This window comes from Taeniopygia guttata, chromosome Z (assembly GCF_048771995.1).
Source record: "Taeniopygia guttata chromosome Z, bTaeGut7.mat, whole genome shotgun sequence".
Taxonomy (NCBI): Eukaryota; Metazoa; Chordata; class Aves; order Passeriformes; family Estrildidae; genus Taeniopygia; species Taeniopygia guttata.
In genome coordinates, this window is record NC_133063.1 from 65,046,870 (window position 1) to 65,068,910 (window position 22,041).

General features: G+C 34.6%; 1 protein-coding gene across 8 annotated transcripts in view; it reads left to right on the forward strand.

The window, feature by feature from the left end:
- The window catches only part of AP3B1 (adaptor related protein complex 3 subunit beta 1), a 155,358-nt gene that overhangs the window by 70,991 nt on the left and 62,326 nt on the right, over positions 1 to 22,041 (forward strand). For 6 of the 8 annotated variants that reach the window (XR_003957143.4, XM_030258591.4, XM_030258594.4 and 3 more), the window contains 6 exons: positions 7,428 to 7,604; positions 13,003 to 13,189; positions 14,126 to 14,256; positions 16,414 to 16,525; positions 17,906 to 18,062; positions 20,693 to 20,849. Coding sequence is in view for 7 of the 8 variants with exons in the window: in XM_030258591.4 (XP_030114451.1) it covers positions 7,428 to 7,604; positions 13,003 to 13,189; positions 14,126 to 14,256; positions 16,414 to 16,525; positions 17,906 to 18,062; positions 20,693 to 20,849 (921 nt within the window). In the remaining variant the exon portion in view is untranslated. Of the gene's footprint in view, positions 1 to 7,427; positions 7,605 to 13,002; positions 13,190 to 14,125; positions 14,257 to 16,413; positions 16,526 to 17,905; positions 18,063 to 20,692; positions 20,859 to 22,041 lie in introns of all 8 variants that reach the window. The other 2 variants (XM_072922672.1, XM_072922669.1) reach the window with 1 other exon arrangement.

The following is a 22,041-nucleotide window of genomic DNA, read 5'->3' on the forward strand; positions in this document are numbered from 1 at the left end:
ATTAATACTTTCAATTATATAAGTTTTGTGGAAAAGAAAATCCTTTTTTAAGGCAAATAATGGCAATGGGGAGAAGACATGCTGTACTTGAACTACTTTAATGTTCTCAGGATTTCCAATATGAGGTAATACTGAATATCAGAAAATGTTAAGTGGTAGGAGAGCAGTCTGTGGGATAGAGCAGTCACTGAAATAAAGTAAAAATCAAAATCTGATTCTGAATTCTGGCTTTTATTCAAGAACAAAAAAGTGGTGGTCAAGAATTACAGTCATGGCAGCTATAGGTTCTCCAAGGTGATTGTTTTATGTCTTTCTATGGCATTTTAAATGATAACGTCAATATACATACCTTTCTTGGTATGCTCAAGACTTTGAATTAAAGAATACATTTTGAAGACGTTCATATTTATAATTTGAATGCTGTATCATTTTTCTGACTGCCCCTACTATGTCTGAAAATGAATGTATTCCTTCACAGAATGATTTGGGTTGGGAGGAAGCTGTAAAGATCATCTAGTCTAAACCCTCAACTCCTTACTTCTGTAAATGATAAGTGTATACATTTCAGAATGAGTATTTAATTACTGGGGCTGTTAATTTGAGATGTTGTCATAGTTTGGCACGGGAAGAGAATTTTTTTTTGGAAGGAAGAGGTCAATCCAGTCAGGGGTCAGGTTTGGATACTGACACTTGGGGTGACCAATTGAAGGTGGACACGCCTCTGAGAACACAGAGGGGTTAAAAGCGGAATTCCCAGGAGGACTCGTCCTTCTTTGGTTCCGGTCACCGCATGGGACGGACCTCCCCCCCCAGCCCGGGCTGGGTGGGGGAGGGGAGCCATGCGGCCTGTGGAGGTAGGCCGGGAGTGAAGGATCGGAACCGAGCTGGGCCAGCTCCTGCGGATGAAGGGTGGAGAACATCTGGGATGTTTTTGTTCCCCCTTCCCTAAGCTAGAGGGAAAAGAGATAGAGAACCTGCAGGCACCTGGGAGTTTGCCGGCGGAGGAGAAGGAGAAGGCAGGGGAAGATGCCCAGCGTGGGAGACTGGAGACAGAGTCCTGGGCTGAGATTTCAGCCGTCCGGGGAGTCCGGGAATTTTAACCCTTTCCTGTGAAATGAAGGCTTTATGAAATATTACTCCTCCTCAATTTGAAGGAAAGAGAGACAGCCTGGGACCTCAGATGTTCAGAGAAGAAGGTTGGGGGGAGATGATGGAGTGGCTTTTGGCTGGACTCTGCTTGTTTACCATAGACTGAACCACTCTTTCTTTCAAGAGGGACTGCATTTTAGGGGGATGCATTGGTGAGCCAAGAGACCTTCTTCAGCAGCTACCAGTTTTGGAATGGACAGAGAGAGCTGAGGAGGGAATAGTGGAATAGATTTTTGAGTTTGTGCCTGATTTTTTCTCCCTGATATTGTTATAAATTTTACTTGTGCTAGCCTGCCATTGTGATTGGCAATGCTGAGGTGTCTGAAAGTCTTTCACAGCAATATTTTTTTTCAGGTCATTTACTTTACTGAAATTTACTTGGTTTTGTTCTCATCTACTTCACCCACAGAAGCCATTTAGAAAGGGGTGGGATATAGAATATTTAGAAAATAACAATTTTGCCTTGTAAAAGAAATAAAAACATAAGAAGAAGAAGCTAAATATTAAGACCATATACAAAAAAATAGTAAGACCAACTATAAGAAGTATTAGGAAGGTCACTTAGAAAATCTCTTGTAGATCACTGACTCTAATTTATGATAAAGACTGGGTCTGTTTCAGTTTGTTCTTTGATTATTTCTTCCATATCTGAAAGTAGTGGTTCTTTTTGTCCCTTTACTTTTGTGTGTTTTCATTTGTACCTTAAACCTTTATCCCAGCTCTGCCCAGGAAAAGATCTATGAGATCTATTTTGTGTGTGATACTTGCTGAGTACTTAGACCTGTGCATAGTACAGCTTGATCTAGCTGTGTTCCAGCTCCTTTCCTCACATCTTTCAAAAGCTGTAAAGGAGAAGTACATGGTGTCCAGAAGACATTAAACAAGACAATAATTGAATCTCTTTAAAGTTCAATTTTTTTAAATCATAAAAACATTTCCATTTAGCTGTCCATGTGTTAATAACGTCATGCTTTGCAATTTATTAACTTGCTAAGCTTTGAGCCAGAGATTGGAGTAGTGCTCATTTGTGTTAGGTAGGCACTCTGAGGTAGGCTTAACTAGTTTTGTGTTCACAGCTTTTAGAGTGACAGAAGTTTAAAAAATATACTTATGGGAAGGAGCCATTTAAATAAGAATAAATGCAAAAGATTTTAGGAGTTTCATCTCCAGCAGCAACAAAATCTGATGCTTTAAGGAAAGGGTTTTAAAGATAAGAGAAATTCATTGTGGTGCACCTCCAGTATGTTTTCTCATCCAGTTACTGGAAGCTTCTGCTTACTGTCCACATCATCATGCTTACTAATCTTAAAATTCCATTTCTCCTCCTCCGTGTTTCTGATCAACTATTCCCTCTTCTCTTTGCCTTTTCCTGATGTGTGGGTTTTAAAGTAGGGTGACCAGAAGTGTACCCAGTAGTCAGATCTGCTGGAGAATTCTTATGCAATGACAGAGTGATACTGCTTGTTTTTTACTGCTTTTTATCTCACTTTCTTGGTTTTGCCTGCCTTTTGACCTCTGCAGAACACTGACTTAACAACTCTACAACCCTCTGAAAACGGTCATGATTCCAAGATGTATTTCTCCTTAGAAATACCTTGAGAGTCTATCAGTATGTGTAGAATATGTTTTTGCATCCTCTTCTTGATGTTCTAAGGCCAGTAGTCTCCAAATTTGTTTCTGCCTTTCGTTTTTTAGAAAAATTAATTATGGTACATTGTATCCAGTAAGGACTGCTGTCTGGGTGATGGGAATCTTGGCTTCCAGCGTGTCTTTTGTCTTACAATAATAGTAAAGCAGGTTTTTTTTCTTTTCGTAGCTGATGAATTCTTACAATCCTGTTTTTCATTACAGACTTATTCCTAGTTCCTTCTAGAATATGAGCAAGAATATGAAACAAGTCTGAAGGGTTTTCTGATCTAGAGATGTGGAGGAATATTCTTGAGTGGATAAGGCATTCCAAATGTAGAGCAAAATTAAGATAGTGATGTGTAATTTTTAAGAGCTTAATATGTGAGGAAAATCAAGTCACTTACGGACACAATTAGGTGTTATTATTTACTCGTTTGGATTGGGATTCTTATTACAAGAGTAGTGGACTTGAAGTTTTTAACACTGCTCTGTCCATTCATCCACAGATAACTTCCTAGTCTTACATAAATACTGCTCATAGTTCTGTTTCTAATATGGCTTCACAGAACAGGCAGCTTGCTTTCTTTAAATTAGTTCTCCTTTCTTGCAACGTTGGGAAGGTATCACAAACTATAACATCCATATCTTTGTATGTATTTCAGTTCTGCAAACTTCAGATTCTAGCCACATTTTTTTACCTTCTTACTTTAATGTTTTTTAAACTTTTGTATTAGTTATTATTATTATTATTAGTAGTAGTAGTAGTAGTAGTATTGAATTCACATAATTTGACAATTTTTTTTACTGACTCTGATATCTATGTGGTTTTTTAGAATTTGAGAGGAATATGTGGCCTCTGGGACATTGTGTCCAGAGACTCTGAACTTGAACTAAATATTCTGCTTGAATAAAACACAACTTTTAAAAAATTTGTATAAGAGGTGCAATCACCAGTAAAAATTCTTGTTTAATGGAATTTTATATGTAGAGGTTCAAAAAACAAAGGAGTCTTGAAGGTCTACCATTTGAAAACAAAAAATGAATATTTCTCTTTTGCTCCTATTCTTCTGGCTGTCAGTCTGACATTTTGAATCAACTTTATCCCTCTTTCCATTTCTGATTCCAAGTAAAATTTAAAAAAAAAGCTAGCTATGCAGATTTTCTCCAGGACGCAGAAAATTACACCTCATTTGCAATTTGAATGTCTCTCATTTTGTGACAGATGTGAATAACCAGAGCTGGTGATTTTAAGTTGTACTTTACTCTTGTGTTTTGTGTAACTATATTGAGAGCTGAACTACTTTTCAGTAGTTTTTCAATTGTGCTGCTTAGAGCAATCTGTAAAGTCTTTATGGTGTCTTTCTCTAATTGTTGTAAGTAACCAGGGTCTTGGTTTGAGGGGAGTGTGTGTCTGGTTTTTTGTTTTTCTTTTGTAGCCATTTATTTATTTTCCTTGAGACAGGTAATGGGTTGAAATGGCAATAGAAACTGCCTCCTGGTACTAAAGGCTTAAAAAGTGCACTTAACCACTTGCTCAGGCCATATGGAATAAAACATCTAGCAAAGTAATTTACAATCCTGTTTGCCTTTGAGGATAATGCAGAGCAGGGCTGAATAATGAAAGTATTATTTCCTGCATTTTTTGTCAATTCAAGGTCCCTACTTAAGCTATACTGGAAAAGGCAGTGAACGTCTAGAAGGGACTTCATTTCTTGTTTGCTGTTTTGAGTGCCCTGGAAACAACAGCTGTAGGATCATGCACTTGATATTACATGGTTGTGAGCTGGAAGACTAAAACAGGGAAAAAGAAGGCTGAAAATATTGTGTGATTTTGACCTTAAATGAATCCAGTGACACAGAAACATTGGGTTCATCAGTTCAACATAGACTTTTCATTAAAATGGCTTCTGCTCAGGGTTTGATTCAAAAAGTCTCTAATTGGTATTGATTCTTGTGGCACAAAATTGTGTTTAATATATATGCAGTATTTACATAGTAAGCTAACCATGTGGTTAAAAGGCAGATTCTCACAAGTAATTTCTGTCTTCCATTGTCACTGTTTTTCAAATGAGGCTTTGTTTAATCTAATTATTTAGCATTGTAAAACTAGTTTATTACTCTAATAATTTTATTTTACAAACTAGGAAAAAGATTTGAAGAGTAAAACACTCTACTTAATGCACACTATTTAAATATATTTAAATATATTTCATTGTGGTTTTAAAGTGTAGTCGTGGGCGTGACTAGGAAAAATACAAGAATGATACTTGCATGTCATTATTAATGCTATTACTGAAATTGGTCTGCACTGTGAGCTATGTTTGCTTTCTAAAAAGACAACAATATGAAAAAGAATGTTTCTGATAGGCTGCTGCCCAAACTATGGTACTTGGTGATCTCTTGTAGAATTTTAGTACTTTAACAAGTCTGTAATGAAATATTTTAGAAAAATAAATCTAGCATAACTGAAATCTGAAGTTGCCTATATATTCTTATTTAGAGGTATCTATCTGTACAGTAGGCAACTTGAACTGCTCCAATACTGGAAAATCTAATGTACCACTCAATTACTATTCTTTAGCCCAATTTAAAATAATAGATTGGGTGTGAGGTCTTAATGCAGTGTAACCTTTGGAACATTAGAAATAACCTCTTTCCCTTTTGAGATCAGTGTACAGTAATGGCATCAGTCTTACCATTTGCAGATGAACATACTCTGACTGCGTTTAAAGTTTTTATCCATAGCAGTTCTTCAGTAGCTTGTTCATCTGTCTTATACTGTGAATTCTAAGACTATTTAGTTTTTTGTCCACTCACATTAAAGAATTCATCTGTATCTTGATCTGTATTTACATATATCTATATATGTTAAATCTATGTTATACCACTCTCAACATTTTATGTTACCTCTATCTTAAATTTCTTCCCTATAATCAGAATTGGCCTTTAGCTTTTACAGGACATTGTGTTGTTGTTGTTGGACTCTATATTCTGTTTATATTTTCGCTGGCATATATATTTGCAACCATGTCAAGTACAGAGGCAAATATTGTCAAGTTGACTTTATTCAGAGTTGTTTCCTAACCTTTTGGAGCACATTTAATTATTATAAATTCTTGTGAACATTCTTGTAAAATTCTTTAGTAGGCTTAGTAGGCCATTTTACCCTTTTAGAATATACTTTCATAAGTACTACTTTCAAATGTTACGAGATTACTAAGTAAGATACTTAATATTATGTTCCCATTGTAATTCTGAGAAATAGATATTCATATATTAGTAACAGAGATGCTGGAAAAGCAATTATAAAAGTTACTAAGAATTAATACTTTGAGAACCACAATGCTGCATTTCTAAAGCATTTATATCCTGTGAATATTACCCAAGGCAAAACCCACCTTGCCATTAGTGTAAGCTTATTAATAAAGATCATTGTGTAGTATTAGGACTATTGAATAATGTTAGTATGAGTTTTTCTGATCCTTTCAGAAAATGCAATAAAATCAAGTGAAATTGCTGTGGAAACTCTTCTTTTTTCTGAATTACTGACAGTTTTTGATAGACTAGAAGAGTTTTTCTTTTCCCATGACATTTCAACATTTGTTGAACAAGAGTCTGTAGAGAATGTTAGAGCACCACAGTCTGTAGACACTATACAAGACATGCTTTGGAACTTTCTCATTGCATTCTTTCTTCCTTCCACTCAAGGAAGGAGAAAAATGTTTTTAAGGGATGTATGTAACACAGATGCAATTTCTAACTTGACCACCAGGTACTGTAGGCTAGCTCACCTTTTACAAGAGTATGGGTATATTATTTCATTTAAATCTTAACTGCTTCTATCTCAACTGCATGGAGCATGAGCTGTTCCCTTCTATGCTTTCCATTTCACCTTCCCTCTGTTCTTGGCAATGCTGTGCTTCTTAACTCATCATCATAAACTCGGAGTTCATCTAAAAGCTGCTACTGCCAGTTATTTCAGTGGTAATGTTAAGCAGCTCCAAAATGGTAAGGCCTGTGTGAACTTTTTGGTCAAAGTGTTTCAGTTAAGGTGGTAGATCCCATTCAGAAATTGTGAATTACAGTTTTGAACTTCTGTCTCACCAGTATTCTGATTTCAACTGGTCTTGGATGGTTGGAAAAAGACAAATCCTATTGTCATAAAATTCTGAATAAAAATGAAGGAAAGCTAGAAATAAAGAAATCCTTATGCTTCTAAACTAGATAGGCAGGATTTGAGAAGGCTGTATTATTGGAAACCATTTCTTTATTAATATAGTAAAAAAAAAAAGCTCTGTTTTGTTTACACATGGTGTTTACCATAACCTGGTGGCAGGGATTCACAACCACATCATGAAAGCTTGGACTGTGTTCCCAGATCTCACCAGCTTGTACTGTGAACATCAAGATGTCACCTCTGTGTGCTTCTGTATCATGCATGTAAGGCATGAGTTTTGGGTCAGAATCAGTACCTTACATTTGTATGAATATTCAGTCTTCCACAGTGGCTGTATTTAATTTGACACTGCATAACTTGTGTGGCAATTATCTTTAAATACTATTTTGTTTAACTTGTTATTGAACAAAGAAACAGGTATGCACTTAGTCTTTGTGACTCTGTTGACTTAGTGTGCTCAATGTTTTCTCAGGTTCCAGTAGCCAGAGCCAGCATCCTGTGGCTCATTGGCGAGTACTGTGAACGGGTTCCAAAGATCGCACCTGATGTTCTGAGGAAGACAGCCAAGAGCTTCACGAATGAAGATGACCTTGTAAAGTTGCAGATCTTAAATTTGGGTGCAAAACTCTACTTAACAAATTCAAAGCAGGTAAGCCTAAACTCAGTATTGTATGTATTTAGAGTCATGACAGGTTTTGTACCATCTGTATAGATCAGTAATGATTTCTACTATGTAAGTAACCAGACTTAGTCTATATTATTCTATAAAGAAAAGCTGAAGAAAAATGTTCAAGAAATATAACAGACTAAGAGTGTTTAAGAGTGTGCTGGATCATAAATGTGAATGTAGTGATGAGATAAACTCTTTTTTGTGTCTGTCTTTAGGAAATTGTGAATTATTACTTCACATAAATAAAGAACATCTGTAAATTGTGTTAGTAATACCAGGTAGGAGATTTTGCTAATGTGATCCAATGTCTTCCCAAACCAAAATCAGAACTCTGAAGAAAATGCTGTCATTTTGAACAAGAAGCTGCTCACTTTTTTGTTCAGGATATCGAAAAGGAGATACCAGTAATAGGCCTTGTTTTGTCTTTCCAACAGTGCTTGTTTTTAAAATAGCAACCGGTTTCTCTTTGTTTTATTTAGTTGGTTGGTTGGTTTGATTTAGTTTTTCCTGTTTCCTTTTATCCTGGGGACTGGGTGAGTTCTAGTACCTCCAGTAGTAAAAATAATCTAAAAATGTCAGATAACACAAATACAAGAACCTAGATCTCCAAAAAGCTGGAAACAATGACTATGAAAGGTCTAGGTGCCTCACTCTTCTAAGTGACAGCACTGTGAGACCTATCACTGACTATGAAGTGTACCATTTTCACACTAATTTTTCATTGGAAATCCAGTTATTGCTGTAAAAGTATGTAAAATCAAAATTTTTTTTCCAAATGTAGAAGAAATACATTGTCTGATATATATACTTTCCTGGGCTGCTAGACCTCTTTGTTTTAAAACAGTTTGCACAGGACAGGATCTTGCACCTCTGCAACTGTGATGTCTTCTTATTCCTTGATAGTTATATGCAACAACAGATGTGGTCTGTCTTAGGCTTTATTTTGCAGGGCATGTGGGAGATGAACTCTCTTGCTGTCTGCATTCAGATAGAAGTGACTACTTTGCTTACACAATCTAAAATGAGGCAGTAATAAAAGGTGACTTCTCGCTAGTAGTGCTCATCTTAAAGAAAATGTTGACTAAGATAAGAAAAAAATTTGGTTTACTATCTAAATTGCCTTCTTTTAGCCCATTATATTGTATAATTTTCCATATAGTTTTTTGTAATTTTGCACATAAATTCTTCCACACCATATTTGGTCAAAAATCCATTGCATAAAAGGAGGTGATGATTGCTGTGATGCATTTTTTCCTATTCCACATCTTAATACATTTTAAGTCATCATTGTAAGTGCTGCATAACCCTTTATTCAAATATGGTAATGATGATTAAGCAGAAGCAGCTGTCTCTGAGATGCCTACTAAATGATGAATTTCATCAAAGGGTGTTTTTCTCTTGTAGTTTTAGTTGTGGAAAAATAAGTTATTATCTCAAGTGGTCAAGGTATTCACATAAAATTTCTGACAGTGTATATTTGGTGACTTGGCTTGATTCAAAGTTCCTTTCAGACTAGATTACCATGGGTCTCCCATTAGAGGCTAGCAACACTCTTCCTATACCTACATTATTATTTCCAGGAGTAACGCTTCTCAACTCAGTAGTAAAATTACTTCCTGGAATTACTTAACTTCCTAAAAAGTCCAGCCATTTTTCAGTTGCATTTTTTTAATTTTATGTCAAATCTTGTAGACTTGATTGCCCAGTTGTCAGTCTGTCCACCTCTCTTCAGTCCCATGTTTTCTGTCTCCATATCATATCCTATGACATAGTAATTTTATGAATAATTCATCAGTTTCATCCAAAGTTAATGGAGTTGTGAAAACCTCAAAGATAAAATTTCACATTATTGAAAAGTTGTGGTAGAATGGCAAAGAGACAGTAAATGCTGACCAAGTAGAAGAAGAGAGCTCTTTCATACCAGGTGAGGGAAAGGCAGATTGAACTCATCTGTTAAGTCTTGTTTGGGAAAAAGCATAAAGTTCTAGAGTAAATAACACTTGCTTCTTTTACTTGTTTTGTCTAAATATATTATTTTATTTGCTTGTAGTTTCCTGAAGTATATGGTGAAACAGTGAACACATTCACAGGAATTATTTTTAAAAACATTTCTTACAAAAATTTAAAGTATAATTTAAATCCTGAGATCAGCACATGAACGTTCAAAAGCTTCCTTACAATTTAAGGAACTTTCAGGTTCAGTTATATCTGGATAGGTATGTAATAAAAACAGGTGTCCCTCTGCTTGTCTGTATTTTTGGGTAAACTTTCATTTTTCAACACTTAGGGTCATAAAACCTTGAGCTAGGTAGCTCATATAAGAGAAATGTGCTAGAATATGTGTTAGATAGCTCATATAAGAGAAATATGTTATATAGTTGCCTAGGATATTTCTTGCATGTAGCAGAAAGAATAAAGAGGTTTCTGTTGTCTAAAGTAGTAGGACTCCCACCAGAAAAAGTCCCAAGAAGCTGTAGGGTGTAAATAGATATGTCAGTCGTGGTTTAGCACAATAGCCTTATCTTGTGTGTCTAAAAGAATCAAATTTCTGAAAACTAATGATATCTAGGAGTGGATAGATAACTGTTTCTCTCTCATTGTAGAGCCTCATCTGTTGTAAAACCTGGTCATAAAATTTTCAAGTGGGGATCTACCAAAAAATTAATTACTGCTAATATAGGATAGGCATTAAATACTTAAATAGAGCTATTGTCACTAGAAAATTCCAGAAATGTTGCTGGAGGATAATTGAATTCTAGAAATAACTAAAGCTAATAACACTTATTGGCAAAACAAAGTGTACAAAAATAATAATAGGTTCTAGCAGTATGAGGGTAAAAGAAATTCTATTCAGCCTATATAATGTTCATGTCCAGATATCAGGAAATATTGACATGTGATAGTAAGTGTATTAAATCACAGATCAGAATAATTTGTCACTATTCTATGAAGTAGTCATGGTATGTAGAATCTGTATGTTTCACCAAATCATTGTGCTTGCTGAAATGATTTTCACCTTCTTTTAAAAACTTGTTTGTTGGAAAAACATTGAAGCATTTGTTAGTTTATTTTTTGTTTTTAATTCAAAATAATTGTTTCTATCAGCTACTTCCATGTAGAAAAGGTCTTCTGCTTGTTTGATTGCTTTACCATAAGAAAAATTTTTAAAATTATGTTTCCTTGCAGTTTCCATGAAAATTATAGTCTATATGATAATTCTGAAGAGACTTCTTGCAGACAGACAACATTCTTACATATAAGTTGTTGTGCATTTATCTGTATTGAACAATATGAAAATGATATTTTAGGGGACAAAACAGGAAGGAGGAAAAGGGAGAGGATCACAGAGAAAATTATCCCATTAAAGGAAATGCAGTCTTTCAGGATCAACTCTTTATCTAATTTGTCTTTATGAAATTCCATCAACACTCACTGAAAAAATGCCCACTGTGACAAGGCCTTCAACTTTTCCCATCCCTATAGCAAATCACAGGTTCATTGTGTTTTATGATCCATTCTCCTGAGTTTCCTGCCATGACAGCAAGGAGTCTTGTCTTGTTTTACAGTGGAGAAGTGATGGCAAAGGCTGCAGGAGGTATCCCTCATTTAGTTTAATGCATGCTACCTGGGAACCCTCCCTTCCAATTCCATTTAGATTGAACAGCGTAAGTCCTGCATGAGTGCAGATTATGTAGGCTCAGTCTGATGCAGTTGTTTAAAATTTTATACCCTCATACAGAATTAGCTGCCAATAAACTGTGAAATACATATGGTAAAGTTTTGCCTTTCCCAGAACTAAGACAGTACCTCAAGGAAAAAAAAAAAAACCTTTTCACAGAGCCATTCTTGGATATAGGAGAGAAAAAAGAAACAAAAAATATTTCATTGACAGTTTTTTTAAATTATGCTGTTATATTATTCTAATGTATAATGACTAATTTCTTCCAATGTTTGGTACCATAGGTTATTTTTTAAATGCTTGCATATGTTGCACTAATGGGGTTTAAATTAGAATAATTTTCTGTTTACAGTGTCTCTCACTTACAGGAGTTAATCATTATTCTGAAAAAGCATTTTTATATCTCCAGAAAAAAAAACATCAACTTGCATCTTCGAGTTGGAAATTATTAATCTGAACTTCTTTTTAGCAAATGGCTTATACAAAAATTGACTGATTCTTTGGACATATTTTTCTGCTCACATGATTGAAAATGTGTTATTGTCGTAGCAATAGCATGATAAACAACATATATATGCAAGGTTGTTTCTTTGTATAAATCTCTCATAAATACCTCTATAAATATCTCTCTTTGATAAATCTCTCATGATGATACATTTTTAACCCTGTGTTATGCATCTGTTCTGAGCTGAAGTACCAAAATTTACTTCTGTAGGATGGTATATAATTTCTGCTCTTTTTCCTGTTTGGTTGTATATAAAGGAAGTGGTGTACATGTTTCAAATGTGTCTAGTGGATTCCAGTATATTTAACACTGTTGTTCTGGTTACACTACATTATTTCTATTTTCTATGTCTCCTTCCTTTCTTATATTATTTTCTTAGCTTAAAAATTATCTGAATTATTAAAATTATTTAAGACATGCTAATATTCTCAAACATCAAATTAGGAAGCTGTTATTATGCTGTAAAAACCTGTGATAGTATAAGCTGCTCTCTTACATAAATAAATAAATGACTGATATTACTGAAGGCTTTAAGCTTCAAGAAAAAAAATGGAAGAAGTCTTTTATCCTGGTTTTTAGAGGGCATCAGCAGCTTGCTTTTATGAAAAAGTAACAGCTAAATGCACTGCAAATAATTTGCAGTAATCCAGTTCAGTGATTCATGTGTCTGCTTTAATGGGTCATAATTCAGGATAAAGTAACTGAGTGCAGTCAGAGTGCAGACACTGCTTATGCCAGGGACAGTATCTCTTCATAAAACACACCTCAGCAGAAGCAGTTTGCCAGCCCCCTAATACCCTCTGATGTTTTGATGTCCTGCATATTTTTCTGATTAAGTTTTGAGTGCCATGTTTTTAGTTGTATTTCCACATTCATTATCCTCACGTAGACCCTTCAGCGGGTTTGCCATATATGATTATTTTTTTAATGATGCCTTTCTTTCCACTTCAGCAGTTTAATAATCTAGCACATGGCTGCTTCTCAGTACTCAGCATTCACCTCCCCAATACAGAAGAGGACATGTGCTTTGGCTGCAGAATTCCATTTGCAGCTTTAGAAATGCATATTCCCTGTGGAGCAACATTTGTTTGACATAACCATTCATTTTTATTACCTCTTTAAATATGTTTATCCAGAGTTATCAATAATCATAAATAACTTGTATTCTGTTCTTGTCCTGTTTTTTTCCACAGACAAAATTGCTTACCCAGTATGTATTAAATCTCGGCAAGTATGATCAAAGCTACGACATCAGAGACCGTACAAGATTTATTAGGCAGCTTATTGTTCCGAATGAGAAGAGTGGAGCTCTAAGCAAATATGCCAAAAAAATATTTCTGGCACAGAAACCTGCCCCATTGCTTGAGTCTCCTTTTAAAGGTATAACTGCCAAAATCATTTGGTAAATGTTCATTGTGTAAAGGAATGTGACAGCTTATTCTATTTGAAATACTCTCACAAATTGTGTCACTTAGCAAATAGAAAAGATTAATATGCAAGGATGCTCAGTCTGCTTACTTGCTTTTCAGCAAGCAAGGTGCACAGTGCATTTCTCTGATGATAAACCTTGGCAAATTGATCCACTTCTATTCATGTGGATTTTAAATTTTATTTAAATAACAGAAGGTATGTCTATTGAGGAAAACTATTTTTCAATTTAGGAAAATAGCTCTAGGATTTTATCTGGACTTTATTAGAAGATTGTTAATGTGATTATTGTAAATGTGATATGAATTTGAAATAAATTGAGTATCTGTAGATACTATTTTCTCCAAAATCATAATTTTCCCTCTGCATTTTGCCTGTTGTTTTACAAGTGCGATTCATTGTCTGTATGCTCAAATTAAAAGATCATCAGGCTATCTAAGTTAAAAATACTCTGTTATTGTGAGAATTAGCATTTTAGTTTTCATACTTACTTAGTTCTAGTTTTGAAGCTTTAAAAGGAGCTCCATTTTGAAGAAAAACTATTAAAATTCTGGATGTGTTTGTGCCAAGACATGTATATGGATTGTTTAACTGTGCTGTCATTCTTAATATTCACAGTAAAGTAATTTTTAGAGAAGCTACATTTCAGAGCAACACCTCTAAACACACTGACTGATTAGCTTTTTTATTGACCATTATGGGGGAGATTATTGTAATCTATGGACTGAAATCAGTTTTTTGACCTATGAAGAGCTTCCTAGTTTATATTTATTCCATGACATTTGAGGTAATACAATGGCAATTACCTTTAGCCCTGATTAAGATTGCTCCTTGTGGTAGAGCTCGCAGTGTTTGTGTATTTCTTCCCTCCCCCTGCTTTTTTAATAGATCGGGATCATTTCCAGCTTGGCACCTTGTCTCACACATTGAACAGCCGAGCCACTGGGTACCTGGAGCTCTCCGACTGGCCAGAGGTGGCACCTGACCCCTCTGTCCGAAATGTCGACGTGGCCGAGTCGGTATGTCAGAGGCACTGAAAGTAGCTTTGCTAAAGGCACTGGTCAATACAGAGTATTAGCCCAAAACTGCAAGTATTTAAATACTATCTGGGGGCTGTATTGAAAGCCGTTGATGCATGGGAATATCCGTCTTGCTTATTTTATCTTAGAAATCAAGCGTCAGAAAACTTGCTTAGTGCTAGGTCTTTTCAATGACAGAAGTGGATATACTGTAGGCCATTTCTGCTTCATTTGTGGAGTAAGTAGGCTCTTTTCACCTCTATCTCACTTCTGATTTCCTATCTTTTATCTCCACTCTGCTGCAGTATGTTAATTGAGTGTAGCTGGACTACCAAAGTTAGAAATAAAGCGGTTGGTTTGTGAAACATTCAAGGCTAAACAAACAAAAAAAAACTAACAAAAAAAAAAAAAGGTAATACAAACAACAAAAAGCAGCTTCAGAGGATTAGATTATGTATGTTCTGAAGTGTCAAGTTTGGAAGAGATGAGGGTTTACATTTCAGGTAATCTGGAGAGATTTAGGAAAGTTTATGATAGGAAAATATGTATTAGTGCACTAGTCGTGTGTTGACACATTGGGCTCGTCATCTCCTAGCAATTGCTTTTTGTTACTGTAGTGTAAGCTCTGAGGGAAAGTCATATTTTGGTACCAGAATTGTGATTTATGTGTTGGGTACCAGAGTCCTACTGGAATGCCAGTGAAAGTTGTTGAACAGTAGCTGAAATATAAATATATTGGTATATAGTGTGCTGATAGTGCTCCTGGAGGCATGGCATTGTAACAGATAAACACAGAAAAGCATGCAGTCCCAGTAATGAGCCAACTTCCTCAGTAAATAATAGATTAATTAATTTGCTTATGAGATGTTACCCAGAAGGAGCAGATCAGACAGAAAGAAACAGATCAGACTTGGAGAAGCCAGTGGACAGCAATCTGGTAGAAAAAGTGTTTCTCCGTAGTACAGTAATCCGTCTACCTTCTTTACATACATTTCAGGAAAAGTGATATTTGTGTAAAACCTTCTGAAAGCTTTTATGGGAAGAATTTTAGATAATCAGCTCAAACAGAGGATTATAAATGACAGGGTTGTCATGAAGGAATGTGTGAAGGTGCTTTCGTTCACAAGACCAAAAAGTATTGCAGGAAATTGATCAAATGGCATAACATCCATCTACAACATAGTAAAAAGATCCACATCCAACTATGTAAATCTCAAAACAAGCAGGAAAATCCTTCAGCCATGTTGGGATTTTTTTTTGCAAGTATTTCCTTTGGAGGGTATCTCATTGTCATTAATTTTGTGGTTTCCCTAATACAGCATGTGCCTACATAGCGTATATGAGTAAAGCTGAGTTAAGCTGCAATGCACATGCAAATGGTCATTTATATCAAAAAGAATATTGGCTTTTTAAGCCAGCTTTTGTGTTTAAGAGGAAGCCAGGGTATCTGTGGAGTTGTTTAGCCTTGCAGGTCATTGTTAGAGCCAATTTCAAAACTTAAGTCTTATTCCAGATTAGATCACTCAATGAGGCAGACCTGTATTACACTGTTGATAGAATTGTCTGCCAGTTTTTTTTTTATCCTGTCCTGAATTTTAACATGCCTTCTCTAGTAGCATAGAGGTATATGGAAAGAAAAAAGCCTGGGGGAAATACTACCTCCTTTTGGCTTTCTCTTGGTGGTAAAACATTACTTTTATTTGGAGAAGTGCAACAGAGGTGAAATATAATTTGTCTGTGGCTACTTTGAGTGTCCATGTCTGTTTCCTGCAAAAAACTTGAGATGATTAAGGTGGTAGGATTATTTAACTTTTATTCTCATTGTAGTCAGCTGGATCTAGAAATAAAACTTTCAGGCTTTAGGTTCTTTTGGCATAGAAATTTATTTATCATTACTGATGCTTTTAATCTACCTTACTAAATCTTTTTCTGGACTACCTAATAGACATCTCTCACCTTTTATAGGTATGTACCAGACTTCTAGTTCTCCTAATTGCGTAAAGTAAGAGAAGTTTAATAGCTTCTCTTGACTTGCTTAGATGATTTATTTAGCAACAGCTGAATACCACTATTCTGAATGTTTTTATTCTGTGTGTTGTGTGTATATTTTTGTATTGCTGGTTGCAAAAGGAAACTTAAATTGAAATTTATTTACAGGCAAAGGAATGGACTGGAATTCCAGGCAAGCCAAAGAAGGAGAAACCTACTGAAAAGTTCTACTCTGAATCAGAAGAGGAGGAAGATGACTCTGCCAGTACCAGTTCATCAGGTAAGTATTTGGAAAGCAACTTGTATTTTCACTGCCTGGAAAACTCTGTCTTCAGAACTGTCTGGTATATTAAAAAAAAAAATAAAAAAAAAAAAGGGATTGCAAACAAAGCCAGAGCTGTGTGTAAACTGAATAAATGGGGGGGGGGGGGGGAGGGGAGGGGGGATTTACATTCAATATATTAAATAAGTTAGCTTTTGATTTGTTTCCCAGATAAAAAAGCTGGCGTGCTATTTTTATCCTCTTTGGAGTCTAGTGCGAGTAAGAAGAGTTAGTAACTCCAGTTAAAACTGAAAGCACACAGCTGTTTGCAGAAGTGCCCAAATGCTTGTTTGACAGGAACCTTAAGTCTTAATTGTTTTTTGGGATTTGGAGGTGGTGAAGAGTTATTTTGATAGTATGTGCTGCTGTGCTGATAAATGGCCAGATCTGTTGAATTATGTAGTCTTTCATGAGATTTATTCAGCAAATTGTGTTACATTATTTCTCTGAAGTTCTACATGATGTTTTCTGTTTATTATAACGGGGATATTGATGAAGAGAGTAACAGCTGCCTATCAAGCTCAGTAAGAGAGGTTCTTTTAACTCTTCTACCATTTATTGTCTGATAGGCAGTTCCCCAGAACAGCTGTTTCAGAAAGTAATTTCAAATGTAATAAAGATTATAATTCTTCCAGATCCAGACCTTAGACTGGATCTACACCAAAGAAAATGTTTAGCACTAGAGACTTGAAAGAATTATCATCATCTAGTTGAATGGAAGAGGATCATCTTAGAATACATGGAGAATGGAGCTGCTTCCTTCCAGTTCCTAAACTGAGGAAAGATGCAAAAATGTTGTAAGAATTGAATCACTGAAATTAATGATTTCAGAAGTAATAGAAGCATACTCACTTCAGATATTTGAATATTTGGGAACTGTATGATTAATTACAGGATTAATAATTTGTTTATATCAGTGATTCAATCATAGTCACTATGGGTATTTAAGAAGAGGTTATCTAATTAAGCAGCTGTTTGAGAAGATAATTTTGCAGCTGAGCAAATGTAAAGACTAGAAAATCTGAGGTCATCTCTAGCTCCTAATAGGGTTATCTGACTTTGAGGAATCCACATGTGATTAATTTATTATTCAAATTTCTGATTTGAAAAAGTATAATACTGTAGGCTAAAGAGGACAGGTTTTTAACTAACAATTTTGTAGATATAAGGGAAAAGTAATTCCCTTGCCTGCTTTTAGCACATGGTATATAATAGTAAAGCTTGCAATTCGATCTTAAAGTACTAAACCACTGTTTAATTTAAAACAAAATTGGATTTCTAAAAGACTAATCATTTAAGATATTTAGATCAAAATTATAAGGGTTGTTTGCATTTCAGGGAGTGGGTCTGCCAGTGAAAGTGAGAAGGAAGATGAAGATGAAGGCAGTACTGATGAGAGTAGTGGGAGCTCCTCTCCCAGTGAAGAATCAACTGACAGTGAATCAGACAGCAAAGAAAGTGCTGCTAAGAAAAGATGTAGAGCTGTCAATGAAAGGTAGGTAGATGTTTGTCTGGTTTTAATTTTTTGTGATACTAGCTTATAAAGCACTCTTCCTGTTAGCAGTCTGCCAAACCTTTAATTAGGCTATTTTGGGCGTGTATTGGCCATGGAGAGATGTCAGTATATGAACCTAGTTCATATTTTCATTAATCAGACTTCTCTTATGTTTGGAATTAATTTCTGAGTTCAGTAAAATCTTGGGTGGCTTGTTCAAAATTGATGTAACCTTGGGAGGCTGAATAAGTGATCAAATAGTTGTGTGAAACACTTAATTACCTTTTGCTGCAATTTTGCTGAGAGCTAAAATTAAGTCCTTCAACACTTTGCCATTATGTAACTAAGACAATTGATTTTTCTAAATAATGTTATATTAAAAAGATTATGATCCAAATATTAGAGGCAAGGGCTGTGAAGGGAAACGGTCATAAGATATTTAAGAGTTAGCGCTTTTAAGATTGCCTATTATCAACAGCATTATCATGTATTAAAGTATCATTAAAATTTTGAGTAATTGGGGCTAATACCTTGTATTGTATGAATCTGTTTCTTCCACTGCTGTCAGCAAGTGGCCTCTGCAGACACGATCGCCCTTTACTTTGTAGTCTGCTGCCAGCTCACTTGATGAGTTTGCAGCTCAGCTCAGTCGTGGCTGACAGCGCTGATTGGGACGCAGTACACACTCTGCTCCTTTTATTACAGACAGTAATTAAAGCAGCTCGCCTTGCCACTTCCATAACAAACACAGCATAATGCCCTAATTATGACTTTATTAATTTAAGTCAGGATTTAATGATTTTAAAAGTGATTTATATTGTTTTTCCTGTTCAGAACAAATGAAATCTGTAGGTTAAATTAATACAGGCTTTTCATCATTGCAAAGTTAAAAAGCTAGTTACCAGTAAATTCTTTTCATTAGAATAACATCTGAAATTTTAAGCAGTAAGATAAACAATTATTACCCATCAAAACTGGCTGATGTGCAGTAAAGTAACATTTTAAATTTTCAAATCTAGTTTTACAGCTAAGCTAAAGATAAATTATTAAAAAACAACTTCATTTATATAATGGGTTCACAACAACTTATTTGTTAGTGCAGCTGTAGCTACTGTTGAATGGTAGTAATATAGATAATTCTGTTGTCTTGAAGAAACTTTGAACAGTGTATAATAGTGAATTTTTGTTTAAATCATTTACCTCAAACAAGTTTTTAAGTGTTGTCATGCTGAAACATAATTTTCAGTACCTGTTTTTCACCATGATTTTAACAATCAGATGTGCTACATTACACTGTTTTAGTGAAGTGTACTGCTGTTCCATTTTTAGCTTTGCAAGCTTCAAATTTACTGCTTTATGCTTTTGAATAAAATTTGAGGAGGCAATTTTAGCCTCAGTTAAATGGGTAGGCACGGCCTTAATATTATTAATTTGAAAATATTTTGATTAATTTTTTTTAGGCAATTCAGTTATAGGAGGCTCTTGAGAGGAGGAAGACATTATTCTGTTTCAATCTCTGTCACTTAAGATTTTAATTTCTCATTCTCTCTATTTTTTTCATCTAAAAACATTGCTATGTCAGTGATGCAGCATAGTACATTCTTTGGTACTGCTCCTAAAGCTAAGCAAAACTGTGTAACAATTTAATATGAGTCCAAAGGGACTCTTAATAGTTGAGTGGTCTAGATTTGTTTAATTATTGTTGACCTTGTTACCCTTCAAGCACTTCAATAGCCAATTCATTGTCTTGGGAAGGAAGCTGAATCAGGTAGTGTATGAAACACCTGATTTAGAAGTATAAAATGCTTGTTTGCGTATCCAAGAACAGAGGGTTTTTTTTTCTCCATGCAATATTATTTTTTCTGCTCCATGATAACTATTAGAAAACAAATTTCATTTGCTTTGGTATTAACTCCCCTTGAGACAAAAGGATAATCTACTAAGTGGTCTTTAAAGTATTATGAGATATGAGCAAGGCACATAACACAGACTAACATAATCCAGCATTGGCAGGGTGAACAGAACTTCACTGTGTAAAGAACAGAACTTAACTGTGTGAAGCTGTAAGGCATTCAGTGTGACTGAAGGTGTAGGAATATAACAGCTCTTGTGTATGAACTCTTTAATGGGTTGAACAATTTGACAATGTTATAGGTCTTCTTTGTAGGTGATGCAGTTTTGTTTAGAAGAATTAACAAAGGCATAAACTAAATTAATTGATTTTTTAAGGCAACATTACTGTACAAAAAGATGATACACCAACATTCTGTTTACCATAGGTGGAATAGTATAAAAGCATCTTTATTTTAAAGGATGACTGCACTTCCTTTTGTCATGTCACAAGCTTAATGCAAAATATATGCTAATAATTTTTTTAACATTTCATATGTTCACGTTTTGTATGGCTGTTTTGCTGGTTTAGATTGCATGTGGTGGTGTATTGTGTAGTACAATAGAACAGTTTTGTGTAACCTTAAATAAATTACATAATTTATGGCTGAGTTTTTATTGTGGAGAAATCATGACTTAAAACTCATTTAATGAAACTTTGAAATGCTGATGTAGGATATTGCCCAAACAGATTCCTTTGGTGGTTTTACATGTCTCTTAACATTTTTTTAAATATGTAGTGATTCACAGGATATTAAAAAGAAAGCAGAGGGGATTTCCATAAAGAGAAGCACATCCAGTTCCTCTGATACGGAGTACACTTCATCAGATGAATGTTCTTCTGACTCTAAAAGTGACTCTGAGTCTGGAAAATCTAGAAATGCTACCTCTAATAAGGTTAGTAAGGTAAAATATGTCTTTTTTAAAACCTCTATAAAATGTGAGAATGTGTCTCTAACCATCTACCTATGTTTCTTTCTGTCAGCATGAAGATAGGTAGTAGTGTTATGCGTACCTAAAACAATCCAGAGTTTATTGAAAAAAAATATTTATTTTTCATAGAGAGAGCAGTGCAAAAGTAGTTTGATTGTTTAAGCAAGTAAGAGTGTTTTTATAACAAAAAACCTGAATTATAAAAATATAAATAAGAAAATTTCAGTTTGCAATGTTATGTTTTTATTCCAAATAGATGAAGAAGAATAATAGAATTTAATTATTTTTATACATAGAACATTTTTTTTCTAGTAGTCTATTATTCTTTTATAATAAAATTAATTGGTTTTTAATTTAATTTTTTGGTTATTGTTGAACTGGTGAAACTTAATACATGCATGTTGATGGTTATTTTATTAAAATGGAATCTTAAAATATAGCTATAGTACCTGGGTCTGAGAGGAAAGAAAACCAAGAACCAAATGTTAGTACATTGTTTCTTAAGTGTTTGAAGACATTCTAATAGAACTCTGAGCTTAGTTTTAAAATTTTCTGTTAAAATTGAGAATAGTACAGTTAATGAATCTATAACTGATATGTATATATAGATTAGTAGCATTAATATTTGTAATGAGCAATCAACTTTTACTTGCTGTCTGTGTTTGATACAAATAAAGAGCTCTGTTACTTCAAATTCTGTTAGCTTTCTTAAAACTGGTATGAAATAGCAAGATTTAAAATACATATTTTTAATTGTTTCAAAATAGGTGAAGAAATGTCATGTGTCAGTTAGGATTTAATTGCTTACCTTAGTGAAGAAAAAGAGCCTAAAAGTTCATTACTCAAACTAGTGTTATGGAACTAACTATTCATGCTATTAGCATGAGTTGGTCACTGTTTGCCTACCTTGCATTTAAAAATAAATAAATTGGTAACTTTTTGCTAAATCTGTTCAGGAAGAAGAGTAAAAGAATTTCTGACATTTATTTTTCTGCTATCAAATGCTTCCTATGCAATTCTTTCTATATATTTACAAAAAAGAGTTGAAGAGTAGAAGCTCATAAGTTTCTGTTTAAATTCTGATATGAGGTATTGAAAATTAAGTGAAACTCTCAATGCATTTCAAATTAAGCTAAGCCATTTTAGTCATGACTCC